Here is an 18,173-nt window from a genome sequence, read left to right on the forward strand (position 1 = left end):
TATATTATTAATACAATCATAAAATTGCAAAATATCTTTTACTTATTGTATCATCCAAGATTCGCAAAAAAAGATTCAGTTTGTGCAACGTTAATTAAAACCCCAATTAACTTGGTAAACTAAATATCTAAAACTATAATTAAATTATTATTCTATTACACAAATTATATTTTTATTTCTCTTCAATATTTATATAAATATTTATATTTAATTAAAATTCGTCAAAATGGAAAACTTATAAAAAAGAGATGATGAAATTCAAATGTAAAATTGAATAATATAGAGAATCATAAAGTTCGATTGTATTTAAAATTGAACGTGTAAAAATTTACAATAATCAAAATTAGAAAAATATTTAATCCTTATAGAGAGGAGAAACAATATGTTTCCAATTTGGGACTTAATTATTTAGGATTTGGGATTTAAAATTTAAATTTAGAACTTATAAAAAAAGAAATTTATTGTCTTTTTAATACACCTTTAATATGTCACTGTTTAACTTATCTTCTTTTTAAATTCGTGATATTTGACAGGAAATAAGAATAAATAAAAAAAATTTTACGATAGGTAGATTGAATTTTTTCAAATCTAACAACAAATTATTTTCAAGTATATTTTTACAATTTTAAAATTTTCCGATTTTCTTAAAAATTGTTCTTGCTCATTATCCTGCATGTTTTTTTAAATTCAAAAAAAAATTTTAAGCATATTTTTTATTGACTATCAAGTTTTGTCAATTTTTTTATTATATATCTTAATCTAAAAGGAAAATACATTTTCCACTTTACTTTATCGATGATTTTTATTATTACAGAAAATAGATAAAAAATAATTAAAATTCATAAAAATATATTAGTATGTAATAATTTGAAATTCTTTAAAATGTAAACGCTGATTATTATTGATGAGTAAATTTAGACGATTTAAAAATTTTCTGATATATACTTGATTGTCAAATTTAAAAAAAAATTTCATGATTCAAATATAGTATAATTTAAATTCCAACAAAATGAAACAAGAAAAAATATTCCTTTTTATTTTATTAACATTTTAAACTAAGATATTTTAAATAACTAAAGTGACCACCAAAACATCTTATATTAAGATACTTCTTTTTGCAGTGATAACATGACAATTTGCAGTCAAAATAAATTCTTATGTTTTATATGATTTGTGTGATGTATTTCACAAAAAATTATTATAATTACAGCAACCTGAAAACTTATTCGAATTGCATGTGGGAGTTAATGCCTAAGGACTGTGATTATAAAGCTAAGGAACTCATAAAAATTGGAGACAATCATTTATTCCTTAGCACGAATTGTTAACCAGAGAAAAAACCATTCAAAAGTATAACATTGACTGAATTGAAGCAATTATGCAAGCAGCAAAATATAAGATATGAATTATTAGAAAGAGCACAAAGTTTAGCAGATATACTTTTTCATAATGGTTGTCATCATTCTGATAACCAACATTTAATTATAGATATAGTTAATGAAATACTTCCTTGTTTTCACAATGAAAATAGACCAAACGAAACCGAATTAGAAACAATTTACAAAGATATTGCAGCAAGAGCATGCCATGCCTCCAAATTAGGTAATTATATAAACTGATTTATCAAAAGTAAATGGTCTTTTAGGGTGTTAGAAATAATATCCCATTAATTTTAAGTCGAAAAAAAACATGGAACTATTTTTAAAAAATAATTTTCGACGGAAAGATACATTGCATAGTACGAAAATTTCATATGCGATTAAAAAAAGAATTCACAAATCACTACCATGGGTATTGATTGTATCAACCTTAGCTTTACTTTGAAAATTTTGTAATCCGTTATGTTGGGTCTGCCATTTTAAATTTTGAAAATCTGACTTCATATTCGTAATCACAATTTTCTTGTGTGTATCAAATTGATACAAGAATTAAGATCAACTCATGCAACGTTTTGATTCGATATAAGGTATCAAATTGATCCAAATATTTGGATCATTTTCAAGAAATGATCCAGAATATGGGATCATTTTTTGATAACTGAATTGGTATCAAAGTATAACTGTCATGGCTGGCATGCTCTTATTGACAAGTTTATTAATTAATTTATTCACTGCACTGAATATTCAAATATTAAAAATACTTTTATTATGAATTTTAAGAAAGAGAGAAGCGAAAACTTATAAATTGCGAGCAATTAAATAAGAAAAAATTTATTTCGAAATAAAATGAAATACACTAACCTTTATTTATGTTTATCACATAAGATTTAAGTTCAGTTCACAATCACAATACTTGAAAATTTTTAATTATTTTTGTGGTTCAAATAATTATCAATAATTTATTTATTATAAATGAACAAAATTTAAGTAATGCACGCTTGATAAATATTTCTAATGCGTTGTCAATTAATAATTTCCTATTACACAATATCATAATCGACATATATGACATTTGTAAACAAACAGGGTTGGGAAACAAGAGCCCAAAATATATTCGTCCAAAGGGAATTTCAATCCTACCCAACTCTGCTTTGGACGAATATATTTTGGGCTCTTGTTTCCCAACCCTGTTTGTTTACAAATGTCAATGTCGATTATGATATTGTGTAATAGGAAATTATTAATTGACAACGCATTAGAAATATTTATCAAGCGTGCATTACTTAAATTTTGTTCATTTATAATAAATAAATTATTGATAATTATTTGAACCACAAAAATAATTAAAAATTTTCAAGTATTGTGATCGTGAACTTAACTTAAATCTTATGTGATAAACATAAATAAAGGTTAGTGTATTTCATTTTATTTCGAAATAAATTTTTTCTTATTTAATTGCTCGCAATTTATAAGTTTTCGCTTCTCTCTTTCTTAAAATTCATAATAAAAGTATTTTTAATATCTGAACCCACACAGCACCGAAAGTTTCCTAAACCTGTATTAAAGCTGTGCGTGCCAAGTTGGAAAAATTTACCGTAAAGCTTAGCACAGGTTGTGTAAATATGTAAATGTCCGCAATTGAGTAAATGTTTAGCGTAAAACTGTACTGAATCTTTAAATTACGTATTTAGTACAGGTTTAGCGTAAAACTGTACTGAATCTTTAAATTACATATTTGGTACAGGTTTAGCGTAAAACTGTACTGAATCTTTAAATTACATATTTGGTACAGGTTTAGCGTAAAACTGTACTGAATCTTTAAATTACATATTTGGTACAGGTTTAGCGTAAAACTGTACTGAATATTTAAATTACATATTTGGTACAGGTTTAGCGTAAAAGTTGCCTGAACATTTAAAATAAATCTTTTGTAAAGTTTTATCATAAAATTTGCTTAAAAATTAAAATTAAATCTTTATTACAGTTTTAGTGTAGAAATTGTCTATAAATTTAAATTAAAGCTTGATTAAATATTTAGTGCGAAATTAAACTACAAAAGTGTTCATTACATTTTCGTTAAATTTTTGATATTGAGAAATTGTTAACTGTAAATGATGCAGACAATTGAAATAAACAAAAAAATAACTAATTAGAAAAGGTATAATTAAATGAAACTTCAAATACAGTGTACACAAATATATTTATTAAAATTTTGCATTTTCCAAAACAATTATACAAACAAATTTAAATTTGTTTGTATAATTGTTATAGATTGTTATTATTGTTATTAATTGTTATTATTTATAGACAATTTCTACACTAAAACTGTAATAAAGATTTAATTTTAATTTTTAAGCAAATTTTATGATAAAACTTTACAAAAGATTTATTTTAAATGTTCAGGCAACTTTTACGCTAAACCTGTACCAAATATGTAATTTAAATATTCAGTACAGTTTTACGCTAAACATTTACTCAATTGCGGACATTTACATATTTACACAACCTGTGCTAAGCTTTACGGTAAATTTTTCCAACTTGGCACGCACAGCTTTAATACAGGTTTAGGAAACTTTCGGTGCTGTGTGGGAATATTCAGTGCAGTAAATAAATTAATTAATAAACTTGTCAATAAGAGCATGCCAGCCATGACAGTTTTACTTTGATACCAATTCAGGTATCAAAAAATGATCCCATATTCTGGATCATTTCTTGAAAATGATTCAAATATTTGGATCAATTTGATACCTTATATCGAATCAAAACGTTGCATTCCAAAATGATACCATCAAGTTTACAGTGATAAGCAACCCCAAAAACCCCTCAGTAACCATTTATTTGCATATTTTAAAGTAGGAAAACTGGTGATGCCTTGTCCAGTTTCCTCTTTAAATCTAACGAACTTCCTATGTGGGGTTTCATCATGCAATTCTGTTGAAATCTCTAAAATAAAAAAAAATTATCAATCAGGTAATAAAGAAAGATGTAATTGTTAGTGCGATTCCAGGTGAGATTTTGACTTTTTCGGAGTAGGTTAACCGATTGCAATGAAACTTTGGAATTTTGTTATATATAGTAAGACTAATCTTTAACGTAAATTTCAGCTTAAAATATTTGTTAGTTTACGAGATTTGCAATAATAACAAAAAATTTTAAACTGCTATATCTTCCGTTCTAATAATCGAATTGTGGTCTACTTTTTTTTTGAAAATGTCAAGGAAAATGAGTCAATTCTTTCAGACACACTTATTACGGATAATTCAATGTGTTTTCCAAATACAACCGATTCAATAGACGAATGTTTGGTGGAAAATGAAGCAAATCCTTCAATACAATATGACATGTTATTCACAATGCTTGCCATGTCTTATTCAGATGAAGAATGCTAGTAAGTTATAATTATTATTGAATGATTTTTTTATTTCTCAAACATAATATAGTTTTTATTTTACAAAAAATAATTTAATAACAGCATTTATATTGTACAATAATTAAAAAAACAGCTTAACATTAATTATACGATAGTCAAAAAATTGTACATCGCTAACATTTTTTACAAAAAAAAATTGTTTCTGTCTTTTATACTGTTAACCTCAAAATTTTCAACAAAAATATTTGAAGCACTTTGGCAAAGATACTATTAACATCTTAAACTAAGATATTTTAAATATAACTAAAAAGTGACATTTTCTTCTTATATTAATAAGAAAATTTTTGAAAAGATTGAAAAAATTTTTTTTCTTATGTTTTATGATTTGTGTTTATTTTACAAACAATTATTTTAATTACAGCTATATTACAACCTTGTCGAATTGTACGTGGGGGTTAATGTCTGAGGACTGTGATTCTGAAACTAAAGAACACATGAAAAATGCAGAAAATAATTTTATGTTTAGTATAAATTGTAAACAATGACTCATCCAGTTGAAGAATACCCGTAAGTTATAATTATTATTGAATGATTGTTTATTTTTTAAATATAATAGACAAAAAATAACTCAAACATTTTTAGTTGTCAATTATTTCTTAAAAATTACAATTTTTCATATCATTTCTTAAACTATTTCACAAGTTATTGTGAAAGTTAAAAAAAGACTTTATTTAATTTCTTATGTTCTATGGGTTGTGTGTATTTTAAAAATAATTATTTTATTTTTAGCAAACATACAAGTGTAAATGCCTACATGAAGATGGCAGTTGACAATAACTGTAATTCTGAAATTCAAAACTTGGAAAATTTACAAAATGACTATATATATATATATATATATATGTTTCCTATGAATTGTGCTTAAAAGCACGAATAAAAAATAAAAATTCTATGATCTATAATTTCTCTTTTTTTATTTATGAAAATGGTGCAATTAAAAAGTACTTATTATTAGATATTCGACTATATAGAAATTATTTTAAATTAATAATTCCTGCTTAATAAAAACAAAATTTTAATCGTAATGAAATAATGAATAAATAGAAATGCAGTTAAATGAAATTTTAGTTGAATACCTATATATAAATTTTATAAATTAAAAAAAATCGTCTGGGGTGCCAAACCACTCCACTTTTACATTTATGCTATAAAAAGTTAAGGTAAATGAATTTTTTTTTTTGAAAATGATTTAATTGATAAAAAAACGTAAGTTTTTACCCCTCCTGTGGGGTAGTAGATTAAATATAAATTTTTATACTTATTGAAACGGTTGTTAATAAAGATTACCTTTCTAAATCTATTTTCAAGTATTATTTCTCCCATGCATCATTTTTTCAATTTTAGTCACTTTTCATCTCTTCAAATACTTATATTTTTTTTTGCAATAAATAAAATTTCAATAATTTTCTCTTAAAATTCATCTGAGGCGAATTTCCTGAATTGATCCAATTGCCAAAATGTGAGCATTACATTTTTTGAAAATCATAACTACAGTAGAAACCCGTTTTTTGTTTATGAGGAAACTGTCCTTTAATAAAAAAAAGTCAAAAATATTTTTGATTTTCAAAAAAAGGGATAAATTTTGAATTAAAAAAAAAAAAATTTTGCATTATTCGAAAGAGCAGAAAAACACCTTTCGAAAGTATATATGTCAAAATTCTTTTCACCCTGTTGTACAATAGTTATGATTTTTTTAAAAAATCCACTGTTCATATTTCACCAGAATTTTAATCCTCTCCCCCTCTAAACAATTTTTCATAAAAATTAATAATAATTGGAAACTATTGGAAAACAGTTTTGTTCGTTGTTTTCGTCAGTGGTTATAAATAAAAGTAGTAGTAGCAGTAGTTATAAATAAAAATTATATTGGAAATATTAGGTACAAAATTAAAAAAAAAAACTATTTTTAACAATTTTAGAATTTTTTGTTTTTGTAAGAATAAATATTTTTAAAAATCAAAAATTAAGTTTTCTGAGGAGGTTTAATTTAAGTTTTAATTTCTTTTTTATTATTTATTAGAATTTAAAAACTATATTTGATTCCAAAAAATTGAAGAAAAATAATATTTAGTCATTTTAGAATTTTTTTACATTTTTTTTTAAGAAATATTTATTTTCTAGTAGTTTGTTATTAAATAATAAATAATAGTATCGCAGCACGGTTGTTGATTAGATTTATTGCTCATGTATTTCAAAACCTATACGTTTGCTGAATAAATAAATTTTATTTAAAAAAAAAATGAAATTTTTATAAAATCTACTAAACAATACAAATTTGGAGCGTAGGAATATCCTATTATTAAATTACTTACAATTTTCATTTCAAAGAATTTTATTAAATAGAATATTCTTTTAGACCAATTTTAATTTTTCTAAATATCATTTAAAAAAATTTCCTATTAACAAACTGTTTATTAAACAAAATTTGTAGATTAAAATTATTTTTCAAATTATTTTTTAACAGAATTTAATTTTTTATCATTTTTCTTTACTTAACTGTTTATTTAAAAAAATTCTAATTTAATCCAATTTTAATTTAACAGAATTCTTATTCAACATAATTTTAAGTGAGTCAATTTTTTAAATGTAAAAATTTGTAGTTCGTGGAATCTTTATTTCAAAGAATTTTTATTTGATATAGAATTCTTAAATCGCATAATTTTCATTTAACCGAAATTACTAATGGGCCAAAAAATTTCGCTCGAATTTTAAAATCGACCAATTACAAATTTCTTGATATTATCTGATTGGTTAATTTTAAAATTCGCTCTAAATCTACTAAGCTGAGGTACGCAACGTTTATATAAACGATTTTCAAAGAAATAATTTTTTAAAATAAAAAATTCTATCATTTTTTGCCTAAAAATTATTTTATTATAATTTGTTGATTAATAAAAATTACAAGAAATATTTTTTAGACAAAAAATTATAGAATTTTTCATTTTAAAAAATTATTTCTTTAAAAATGGTTTATATAAACGTTGCGTACTTCAGTTTCGTCTAAATCTTTTATGTCTGTTTTTTGTTCTGTCATTTTTAACTTCGGTCAAATGAAAATTATGCGCTTTAAGAATTTTATTAAATAACAATTAGTCAAATAAAAATTCTTTGAAATCAAAATTTATCAAATTAAAGAAATTCTTGCATTTAAAAAATTTTCTCACTTAAAATTATAATGAATAAAAATTCGGCTAAATTAATAAAATTGGATTAAATTAGAATTCGTTTAAATATAAACAGTTGGACAATGAGAAAGTATGTAAAATAAAATTTTGTTAAATAAAAATTTAATATTATTATAATCATTTTATTATAATAAATACATAATAACATTTTTCAAAAAAAGAAAAAACATGTTTGAAACTATGATAATTACTTTTATCATTTACATGCTATGTTTAGTTTACAACAGCAGAGTAAAAGCCATTTAGCAGTTTCAATTTGACTGAATTCAGTCAATTTTGTAAAGACAATAATGCAGTTTTAATTGAAGCACGCAGTTTAGCAAATGAAATTTTTAAAGAAATAATTCTTTAAAATGAAAAATTCTATAATTTTTTGTCTAAAAAATATTTCTTGTAATTTTTATTAATCAACAAATTATAATAAAATAATTTTTAGGCAAAAAATGATAGAATTTTTTATTTTAAAAAATTATTTCTTTGAAAATCGTTTATATAAACGTTGCGTACTTCAGCTTCGTAGATTTAGAGCGAATTTTAAAATTAACCAATCAGATAATATCAAGAAATTTGTGATTGGTCGATTTTAAAATTCGAGCGAAATTTTTTTGCACATTAGTAATTTCGGTTAAATGAAAATTATGCGATTTAAAAATTCTATATCAAATAAAAATTCTTTGAAATAAAGATTCTGCGAATTAGAAATTTTTACATTTAAAAAATTGACTCACTTAAAATTATGTTGAATAAGAATTCTGTTAAATTAAAATCGGATTAAATTAGAAATTTTTTAAATAAACAGTTAAGTAAAGAAAAATTATAAAAAATTGAATTCTGTTAAAAAATAATTTGAAAAATAATTTTAATCCACAAATTCTGTTTAATAAACATTTTATTAATAGGAAATTCTTTTAAATGATATTTAGAAAAATTAAAATTGGTCTAAAAGAATATTCTATTTAATAAAATTCTTTGAAATGAAAATTGTAAGTAATTTAATATATATAGGATATTCCTACGCTCCAAATTTGTATTCTTTAGTGGATTTTATAAAAATTTTATTATTTTTAAAAAATAAAATTTATTTATTCAGCAAGCGTATAGCCTTTGAAATACATAAGCAATAAATCTAATCAACAATCGTGCTGCGATACCATTATTTATTATTCAATAACAAACTACTAGAAAATAAAAATTTCTAAAAAAAAAAATTGTGAAAAAAATTCTATAATGACTAAATATTATTTTTCTTCAACTTTTTTGGAATCAAATATAGTTTTTAAATTCTAAGAAATAATAAAAAAGAAATTAACACTTAAATTAAACCTCCTCAGAAAACTTAATTTTTGATTTTTAAAAATATTTATTTTTACAAAAACAAAAAATTCTAAAATTGTTAAAAATAGTTTTTTTTTTAAATCTTGTACCTAATATTTCTAATATAATTTTTATACACTTACCACTGACGAAAACAACGAACAAAACTGTTTTCCAATAGTTTCCAATTATTATTAATTTTTATGAAAAATTGTTTAGTGGGGGAGAGGATTAAAATTCTGGTGAAATATGAACAGAGGATTTTAATCCTCTCCCCCTCTAAACAATTTTTGATAAAAATTAATAATAATTTAAGGTTGAAGTACTTAACCATAGTACTAAATATTAAGCAAATTGCTGCCCGATTTAAGAAATTTTTTTTTTTAATTGGATCACTTCAGAAATTTTGTCTCATCTATTTAGCTTTCAAAATTCATCGGAATTTTTGAAATTGGTTAATTTTTTTTTAAAACTTCAATTATTTTTATAAAAAATGTCAATTCTGAGAAACTTTTTTACAACTTTTTTCACATTTCTTTTCACATAATTAAACTAGGTGTTCATTTCATGACCATGTAGCTTCCTCATCATGATACACTCATACATATTCAAAATTAAAAGATGGATTACAACTAAAATAGCGATCAATTTTATAAATATTAGTAAAATGTAAAATTTTTATACATCAATCGATTTGTTTTTATGTCAGAAATACAATTTTGACAAGAATTAATTAAAAATTTTATATTAGAAAAAGTTATTTCATAAAAATACAAAAAACGATTATTCTCAAAAATTCAAAAAAAATGATTTAATCTATAGATTTCAGTAAAATATGAACATTATATAGGCTAATCGATTCGTTTTAATGCAAGAAATAAGTTTTTTTACTAAACAAAATTAAATTTACAAAGAAAAAAATATTTTGAAAAAAAATTTTCTTTTTAAATTTTGAAAAAAATGTAAAAACTAAAATGTTGTGAATATATTCGGAAATCCTTGTGTCAGATTTTAGGTATTAATGATTACAAGAAGCATAAAAAATTTCAGGACAATCCGTTAAAACGTTTCTGAGATAATTTGTACACAATATTTTGTGACATACACATACACACACATACATCTGGACATTTGCTCAGGACTTCATATATATTTTTTCTAGATGAAAATGAGTCCATATAACCCAATTTTAAAAAATCGAAAAACGTCACGAATGCAAAGCTTCGTCATAAGAAAGCAAAAATGAATGTTACAATCGTCTTTCTTACTGAAAAACAAAAAAAATTCACTATACTAAACCTCCTTTTCAGTAAAATAGAAAACTTTCACAAATGTTTGAAATGTGGGGTGCCTTTAGAGGGTAAAAAATAGTTGTTTTCGTATCAAGGGCGCAAAATAGGTGATAGTGGCGAAGGCGAGATTAGAGTAACCAAGGGTCGCCGAGGTTTCTTCATAATCTCGCCAGAGACACTATCATCTTTTGCGCCCGTGCTGCGAACAACATTTTTTGTCCTGTCTGCATGGAAAGTGTATTATTGAGTGCATGCAAGTCTGCTTGTTGAAGTACTCACCCATAGTACTAAAATTTGTGCAAATTTCATCCCGATCCGAAAACCTTCAATTTTAAAGTTGGATCACTTCAGGAATTTTTCCTCATATATATTTTATAGGGAAAAAAAATTCTACAAAATTTACACTTTATGTGATATATTCAGAGCTATAATAATTGCACTAAATTCATAAAATAGAAAATTGACGAATATTCTATAGCGACCTTCAATATTTAATGTCAAGTATTGAAAACTGAGAAATTTATGACAAAAATTTTAAACACTGTTTAAATTGTTTTATTTTTTGCTTCCTCGTGGAAGCTATGAAATTGTCTGCCTAAGAAAAATTGAATTTTTTTCTTATTTTTTTCATGATTGGATCAAATTTGGTTGGCTCATTTATCATATTAATATCTCAAATCTGACCAAAGGATTTTAAAAAATACCCAAAAAAAAAAAATTAAATTGTCTTTTTTCCAAATTTTTTTTTAATAAAAAAAATTTTTTAATAGAAGAATTTAAGGTTATATATAATAAAATCATATTCCTTACGTCAAGACAAATCGAATGGTATATATAAAGTACCAGAATCTATACAAGTTGTAACAAAGTTAGAAACAAAGTTGTCTTGTTATATTTCGTGCCTTAATCAATGAATCATAATCTATATTCTGCTGATAGCATAATTGCTTCAATTCAGCGCTTGTAAAACATTTGAATGGTTTTTTCTCTGCTGTAGCAAACGAAACATAACCTAAAAATGATAAGAGTAATTATTATTATAAGACATTATATGAGAAGGATGTATTTCTAAAACAAAAATTTATTAAAGTGATGAGTTAAAATAATTTTGAAGACTATTTTAATAATTTGCCTTGGTATTCTTTATTTCTAATAATTTTATTAGCGCCAATCTCCTCCTGTTGGCAGAATCACGAAATAACTTGTGACATTTATTATCTACTAAATGGCTGTCAAAATCAGTAAAATAGTGTTGATGTGTTATGTTAAAAAAAAAGTTTTTGTTCTTATTTTCGTGATTGGTGAATCTTTGCTAGTGTATTTTTTAGTGTTTATTAATTCTCCAAATGATAATTGTATTTTTTTTTTGTTATTTCTGAGAAAATATCTGAAAAGTTTTCGTAAAAAAATATGCTCATATTTAATTTATCGTCATTAATTTTTTTTTTTCATTGTTTTAACTCAAAAAAAGTTTTAGCTTGGTATATTTCTTGACAATAATAAATTATCCTAAAGGAAAAAGTATTTTATTGTCTTGCTTTCAAGTAAATACTGTAAATAATTTTCCAAAATTTTAGTTTCGATATAGGTGGTGCTGCCTTACTAGGACCTAATACCCTTAACGAAAGATACACAAGAAAAACCGTGCGCCGCGGGACAAAATGTACCATCGGTAGTTCTAGTGTTAAGACTAATTTTTTTTTAATTAAATAGAGATTAATCATTTAAAATTATTTCTATACAATAGAATATCTATAATTAATAGAATTTTTGATAGCACTATTTTCATAAATAAAAAAGAGACGTTATGAGGTTTTGCAATTATTATATTTCAATCATGCTTTTAAGTACAAAGATTACAAATGATTTGAATCAATCAATTAGAAAGTAGTTCCGGAAGTAATTGAATTCGTAAATCTTCATTAGTCAAGTTTGACTGATTTAAATTAAAATTGTATTTACAATTCATACTGAGCAAAAATTTATTTTGTAAATTTTTTAATTTATGAACTTCGGAATTACATTTATTAGTAACTCTCTCCATCGCGCACTTATTTAAATTTGTATATAAGCTGTAAATAAAATAATTGTTTGTATAATACACATAACCCACACAATATAAGAAATTAAAGTTATTTTCAAAATTTCTAAAATAAACTTAACTTATATGACATATGTACTTTAGAAAAATTAAAGAAAAAATTTGTAATTTTTATGAAACACGGTGAGATTTGATTAATTTCAACCAAAGTTTCATGATCCCTACTAAGGTTCTTCTTGATATGATTTTGTTGATGCTATATTATATTTAAGAAATAAAAAATTATATACAATAATAATTATAACTTACTTGCATTCTTTATCTGAATGAGTCATTGCAAGTATAAAGAAGAGCATGTCAGATTCTAAAGGTTTATTTTGCAAAATTGTATTTCCACATTTGTAGTATGAACTGCTTTTATTTCCTAAGCATTGACTATTAATCGTCCTAAAATTGACTGAAATTTGATACAAATAACTGTATTATGATTCGAATATCAATAGTAAAATATTTTGGAAGTCATCATACTATTCGCTCAAATTCATTATGTTTATCATGTCTAGTAATATTCTTTTATATTTCATGTAATAAATTTATAAATTTTTATAAATAGACGGATTTCAATGGTGTATATGAATCCATGATGGTAAAATAATGAAAGGGAAACTACAATTACAAGTAATAGAAACAGTTATGAAAAACTAGTTACATTTTTCACCACCCAGCATATTTGCAAATATTAGGTCCCAATAATGAAAAACGACAATGTTATGTACGAAAATTGATATCTTGTTGAAATAGTTACAATAAAATACTTGAAAATTGTTAAAAATCCAAACAGTTTTGTCACTCTGAATCTTTATTTTCTTACAATTTCCAAGTGTTTTATAATAATTAATTCAAATATATATATCAAAATTTACGCATATTAAATCTGTTTCTCATGAAAAAAATTTTTTTTTTTAAATATAAAAATCACATGGGTCAGACCATTATATTTCAAATAAAGTCGTTGCGGACGAATTTTAGAAAAAATTTATTTTTTCAGAAATGATTCTGTATAATATCAAGGGAATGAAATAAAAAAAATTCATTTTTCTTAAAATATGAATTTAAACTGGAAAAGATACCAAAACGATAAACTTTCGGTGCGTGTAAATTTTGGTGTGATTTAAAAGTTATTGTGAAAGTGCCAAATTATTACCTTAATATTTATTGTATATTTAAAGTAAAATTAATTATAATGTTAAGAAAATCTGAAACTTCATCAAGAATATACTCTATATTCGGTGAGTTTTTATTTAATTTAATATTTATGCTTTCATGTAATTAGTTGATAAAAATCGCAAAATTATAGGTTATTTAACGAACCAACTTTAAAAACATATTTTACCTATTATTTTAATTTATTTAGTAGTTTAATCATTAAAATATAAATAATCAACCAATTTTAAACAATAATCAATAATATTTTTTACACTTTTAATAATTTTTCTATGTTTTTTTATATATTTTCTAATAGCTAAAAAAGTGACACTTTTGCCTTTTCCACTTTAAATTCATATTTTAAGAAAACTAAATTTTTTTTTACATAATTCTTTTTATTTCATTCCCTAAATATTATACAGAATCATTTCTGAAAAAATAAATTTTTTCTAAAATTCGGCCGCAACGACTTTATTCGAAATATAATGGTCTGACCCATATAAATAATATTAATTAATAAAACTTAAGAAAAATAATGTTATATAATTACCCAATTCGTAGTAAATGCATACTTTTGTTGTTATATCTTCGTAAATTGTTTCTAAATCAATTTCGTTTGGTTTATTGTCATTGTCAAAGCAAGGGAGTATATCATCAACTAAATCTATAATTAATTGTTGGTTAGTAGTACTGTTACAGTTTGAAGTAGTGTTACGAATAAGTGTCTGTGTTATATTTCGTGCCTTAGTCAATGTATCATAATTTTTATTCTGCTGATTGCATAATTGCTTCAATTCAGTGAATGCATAACTTTTGAATGGTTTTTTCTCTGCTGTAGCAAACGAAACATAACCTAAAAATGATAAGAGTAATTATTATTATTATAAGACATTATATGAGAAGAATTTTTAAAATGAACATTTCATTAATGTGCAACGTTAAAAAAAATTTTAAGACTATTTAAACAATTTGCCTTGGTCTTCTCTATTTCTAATAATTTATTTATCATAAAGTTAATTATATTTACCATTAACAAAAGCAACAAATAAAACTGCTTTCAAATACTTCATGTTTTTCAAAATTAATATTGACAAAATTTTCAACGTTACTTGGAACAGAAACAATGAAAACTTGATGAAATTCTTTTCTTTATATACTCGCAATAGCAGATAACACTATGTGTTTTAATGTAAAAAAGAAAATTAAATATTTTATCTAATGTCACATTTGCTGAGCGTGCTAATAGAAATCATAGAAATGTAAAACCTATCTATCTACATATTTTATTTTTATTAATAATAAAATATATCAAGTACATAAAATATAAATTTAAAAAAAATATGAGCAAACAAGATGTAAATTCAGATGTTCATTACATGAACATTTTGCTTCCTCTTTACGATCAGCAAAAAAATTTGCTTCCTCGTGGAGAAAGCATTAACATTAAAATAAACATACATTATAAATATAATAATATAAACATTTGAGTATACATTTGAGTTAAATTTAAAAAATTAATGGAAGTTAAAAAATCAAAAATTCACATTTTAGACTAAATTTCTAAATATTAATAAAAATAATATAGGTATAATTTATAATTATTTACAATTATATCGGTTTGTTTCATTGCAAGGAACACAATTATTTTATATTTAAACTTGAATTTAAATAAATAAAAACTTTTTCAGCTAAAATGGGAATTTATTTTTAACTTTCATTAATTTATTAAATTTACCTCAAATGTATACTTTATATATACCAATCGATTCTTTTTCAAGCAAGGAATACAATTATTTCATACATAAACTTCAATTTAAAAAATCAGACAATTTTTTTGCCAAAATGTGAATTTTTTATTTTTTAACTTTCGTTAATTCTTTTAATTTAAATTGAAACTATAGGTACTGTATATATACCATTCGATTTGTCTTGACGTAAGGAATATGATTTTATTATATATAACCTTAAATTCTTCTATTTAAAAATTTTTTTTATTAAAAAAAAATTTGGAAAAAAGACTATTTAATTTTTTTTTTTGGGTATTTTTTAAAATCCTTTGGTCAGATTTGAGATATTAATATGGTAAATGAGCCAACCAAATTTGATTCAATCATGAAAAAAATACACGGAGAAAAATGGATACTTAAATTTAGTATCTGTATATTCACGAGTAAATATATTAGATACTTAAATATGCGACAACTATCTATAGATACTCAGATTTAGTATCCTTGGATATTTAATTCTATATATTAAATGCTACTATCCAAGATATTCACATTTAAGTATCCCAGATACTAAAACGTACCACCTAAACAAAAGCGCGCGCAAGCGCCTTGTAGTTTTTTCCTTTTTACGAACACTTTAATAACATAAATAGAAATTATATTTTTAAAAAATACTGTAAAAATAATTTTTCATTAATAACAAAATTTTTTAGTCATACATTATTATTATTATTTTATGTAGTATTTTATCATTTTATATTCAAAAATGTTAAAATACACACTATGAAAAAAAATTGTTATTAATAAGAATGTTTACACATTTTTATAATAAATTATTATATTTTTATTTACAATAATTATAATATTAAAAATTAGTATTATTTACATATTAATCGATTTAAAATTTTTCGTTATTAATCATAATTATTTATACATTTTTATTATGATAATGAATTATTATTTTTTTAATTTTAATGTAAAAAATTAATTATTGCTAATTTTGAAAAATAATTTTAATAAAATTATGTTTTATTTCAACTATATTAAACATTTTATATTACAAAATACTGTAAAGATAATATTTCAATCAATTATTCTTAATAATGAGAATAATTGATTGAAATTGATATAAATACCGAAACTTTTACATATAATAATCGTGAATTTCTTTCTTTCATTCTGTCCACACCTGAAGTTGGTTGTTCTTGCGTTTGTTTCGTTTATAGGTTTTGACTTTTGACAATTCTAATTGTGGTTAACGTATGTTTTTTTTTGTTTACATTTTTACACGTTCATCAAGATTAAGGTTATTCTTAATATTTTATATATAAAAGGTAAATAAAATTAAGATTCTTCTTCATAAAGTTAAAAATTTTTTAAATTTGACATTTTTAAGAATTACTTTTTAATAATTTATGTTATTTTAACAAATTTTGTGACATTTAAGCATAGTTTCAAATTCTTTATTTATTATTGTTTGGATATCCTAGGTATATTTTATGGATATCCCAAGATATCCTGGGGACCATTCTAGGATATCGACCATTGATATGGATATCCTTTTATTATGAGGGATGCAGGTAAATCCCCTATATTGCAACAGTAAACCAAACGAATACGATGGAACACGAGAACTTGAAAAACAGAATGTAAACACTCGGTACAATGCGCAGCATGCGAGTGCAGAGGCCATGTTCTTTTGCTATCACTTTGCGCGCTTTTTTTGAAATACGAAATTATTAAGTTTTAAAGCAATAAAAAAGTGCAAAGAAAGTAACGAAATAACTTAAAATTAAAACTTACTATTAAAATAGTAACTAAGTTACGTTACAAGTTACTTTTAAAAAAATTTACTTAGTTACGTTATAAGTTACAAGTAAAGTAACTTTTTCAGTAACTTAGTTACTAATAACTAGTTACTACCCAACACTGATATATATATATATATATACAAACTCCTCAAATGCCAAAGTTTGGAATTTTTTTTTCATTCGTTCGCCAAATCATAAACTAAATTAGTTCGGTTAAATCCGAAGTTAATCTGATTATACACAATTAGTGAATGCAATATTATACTCCTATTGAATACGATATTAATCTAATCTATGTAATAATTAGTAAATCCGAAATCTGCATTCACTAATTTCGTTTGATGAGACTGAGATCGGATTAGACCTATGCGATTAATTCCGGATTCACTAGATACACAATTCGGGCAAATTTCGGATTCAATCGGACTAATTTCGGATGAAGAAAACCTGTCCATAATTCAGATTGTTTCCCATTTTTAACCAAGGATAGTTACATATTTAAAAAAAAATTAAAATAACCTAATTTTTTCAATGTACCCGTGTGGAAAAAGCCACGATCTTGCCCTCAAGAGTTCGGGGCCCCCGGCGGGGGCCCATGAGGGCTGAACCATATGGCGAATCCATGAGGGGCCCCGCATGGATCGCCCTCATGATCGATTAGCAAAATTTTCTAAGTCCAAAAATCAAATATTTTTTTATCACCAAAAAATTAATGTTTATAATGATTCAGAACAACGAAAAACGCGTTTTTAATAAAAATATATTTACACTTTTTTGAAAATTCACCT

General features: G+C 23.6%; 3 protein-coding genes across 6 annotated transcripts in view; 1 reads left to right on the forward strand and 2 right to left on the reverse strand.

Annotated features, from left to right (window-relative positions):
• Nucleotides 1-18,173, forward strand: part of LOC127278052 (arrestin domain-containing protein 1-like) — a 562,072-nt gene that overhangs the window by 364,165 nt on the left and 179,734 nt on the right. The gene's annotated exons all lie outside the window — the stretch shown is intronic.
• The window catches only part of LOC127278057 (uncharacterized), a 64,737-nt gene that overhangs the window by 40,217 nt on the left and 6,347 nt on the right, over nucleotides 1-18,173 (reverse strand). The gene's annotated exons all lie outside the window — the stretch shown is intronic.
• On the reverse strand, nucleotides 12,406-15,042 carry LOC127278056 (uncharacterized). Its single transcript, XM_051299568.1, has 4 exons — nucleotides 14,875-15,042; nucleotides 14,398-14,700; nucleotides 12,951-13,098; nucleotides 12,406-12,672 (listed from the first exon to the last, which is right to left on the reverse strand). Exons 1-4 carry the CDS (start codon nucleotides 14,915-14,917, stop codon nucleotides 12,477-12,479), a joined length of 690 nt encoding a protein of 229 aa, XP_051155525.1. The 5' UTR covers nucleotides 14,918-15,042; the 3' UTR covers nucleotides 12,406-12,476.

This window comes from Leptopilina boulardi, unplaced genomic scaffold (assembly GCF_019393585.1).
Source record: "Leptopilina boulardi isolate dan_hultmark-lab unplaced genomic scaffold, ZJU_Lbou_2.1 LbouV2_194, whole genome shotgun sequence".
NCBI lineage: Eukaryota > Metazoa > Arthropoda > Insecta > Hymenoptera > Figitidae > Leptopilina > Leptopilina boulardi.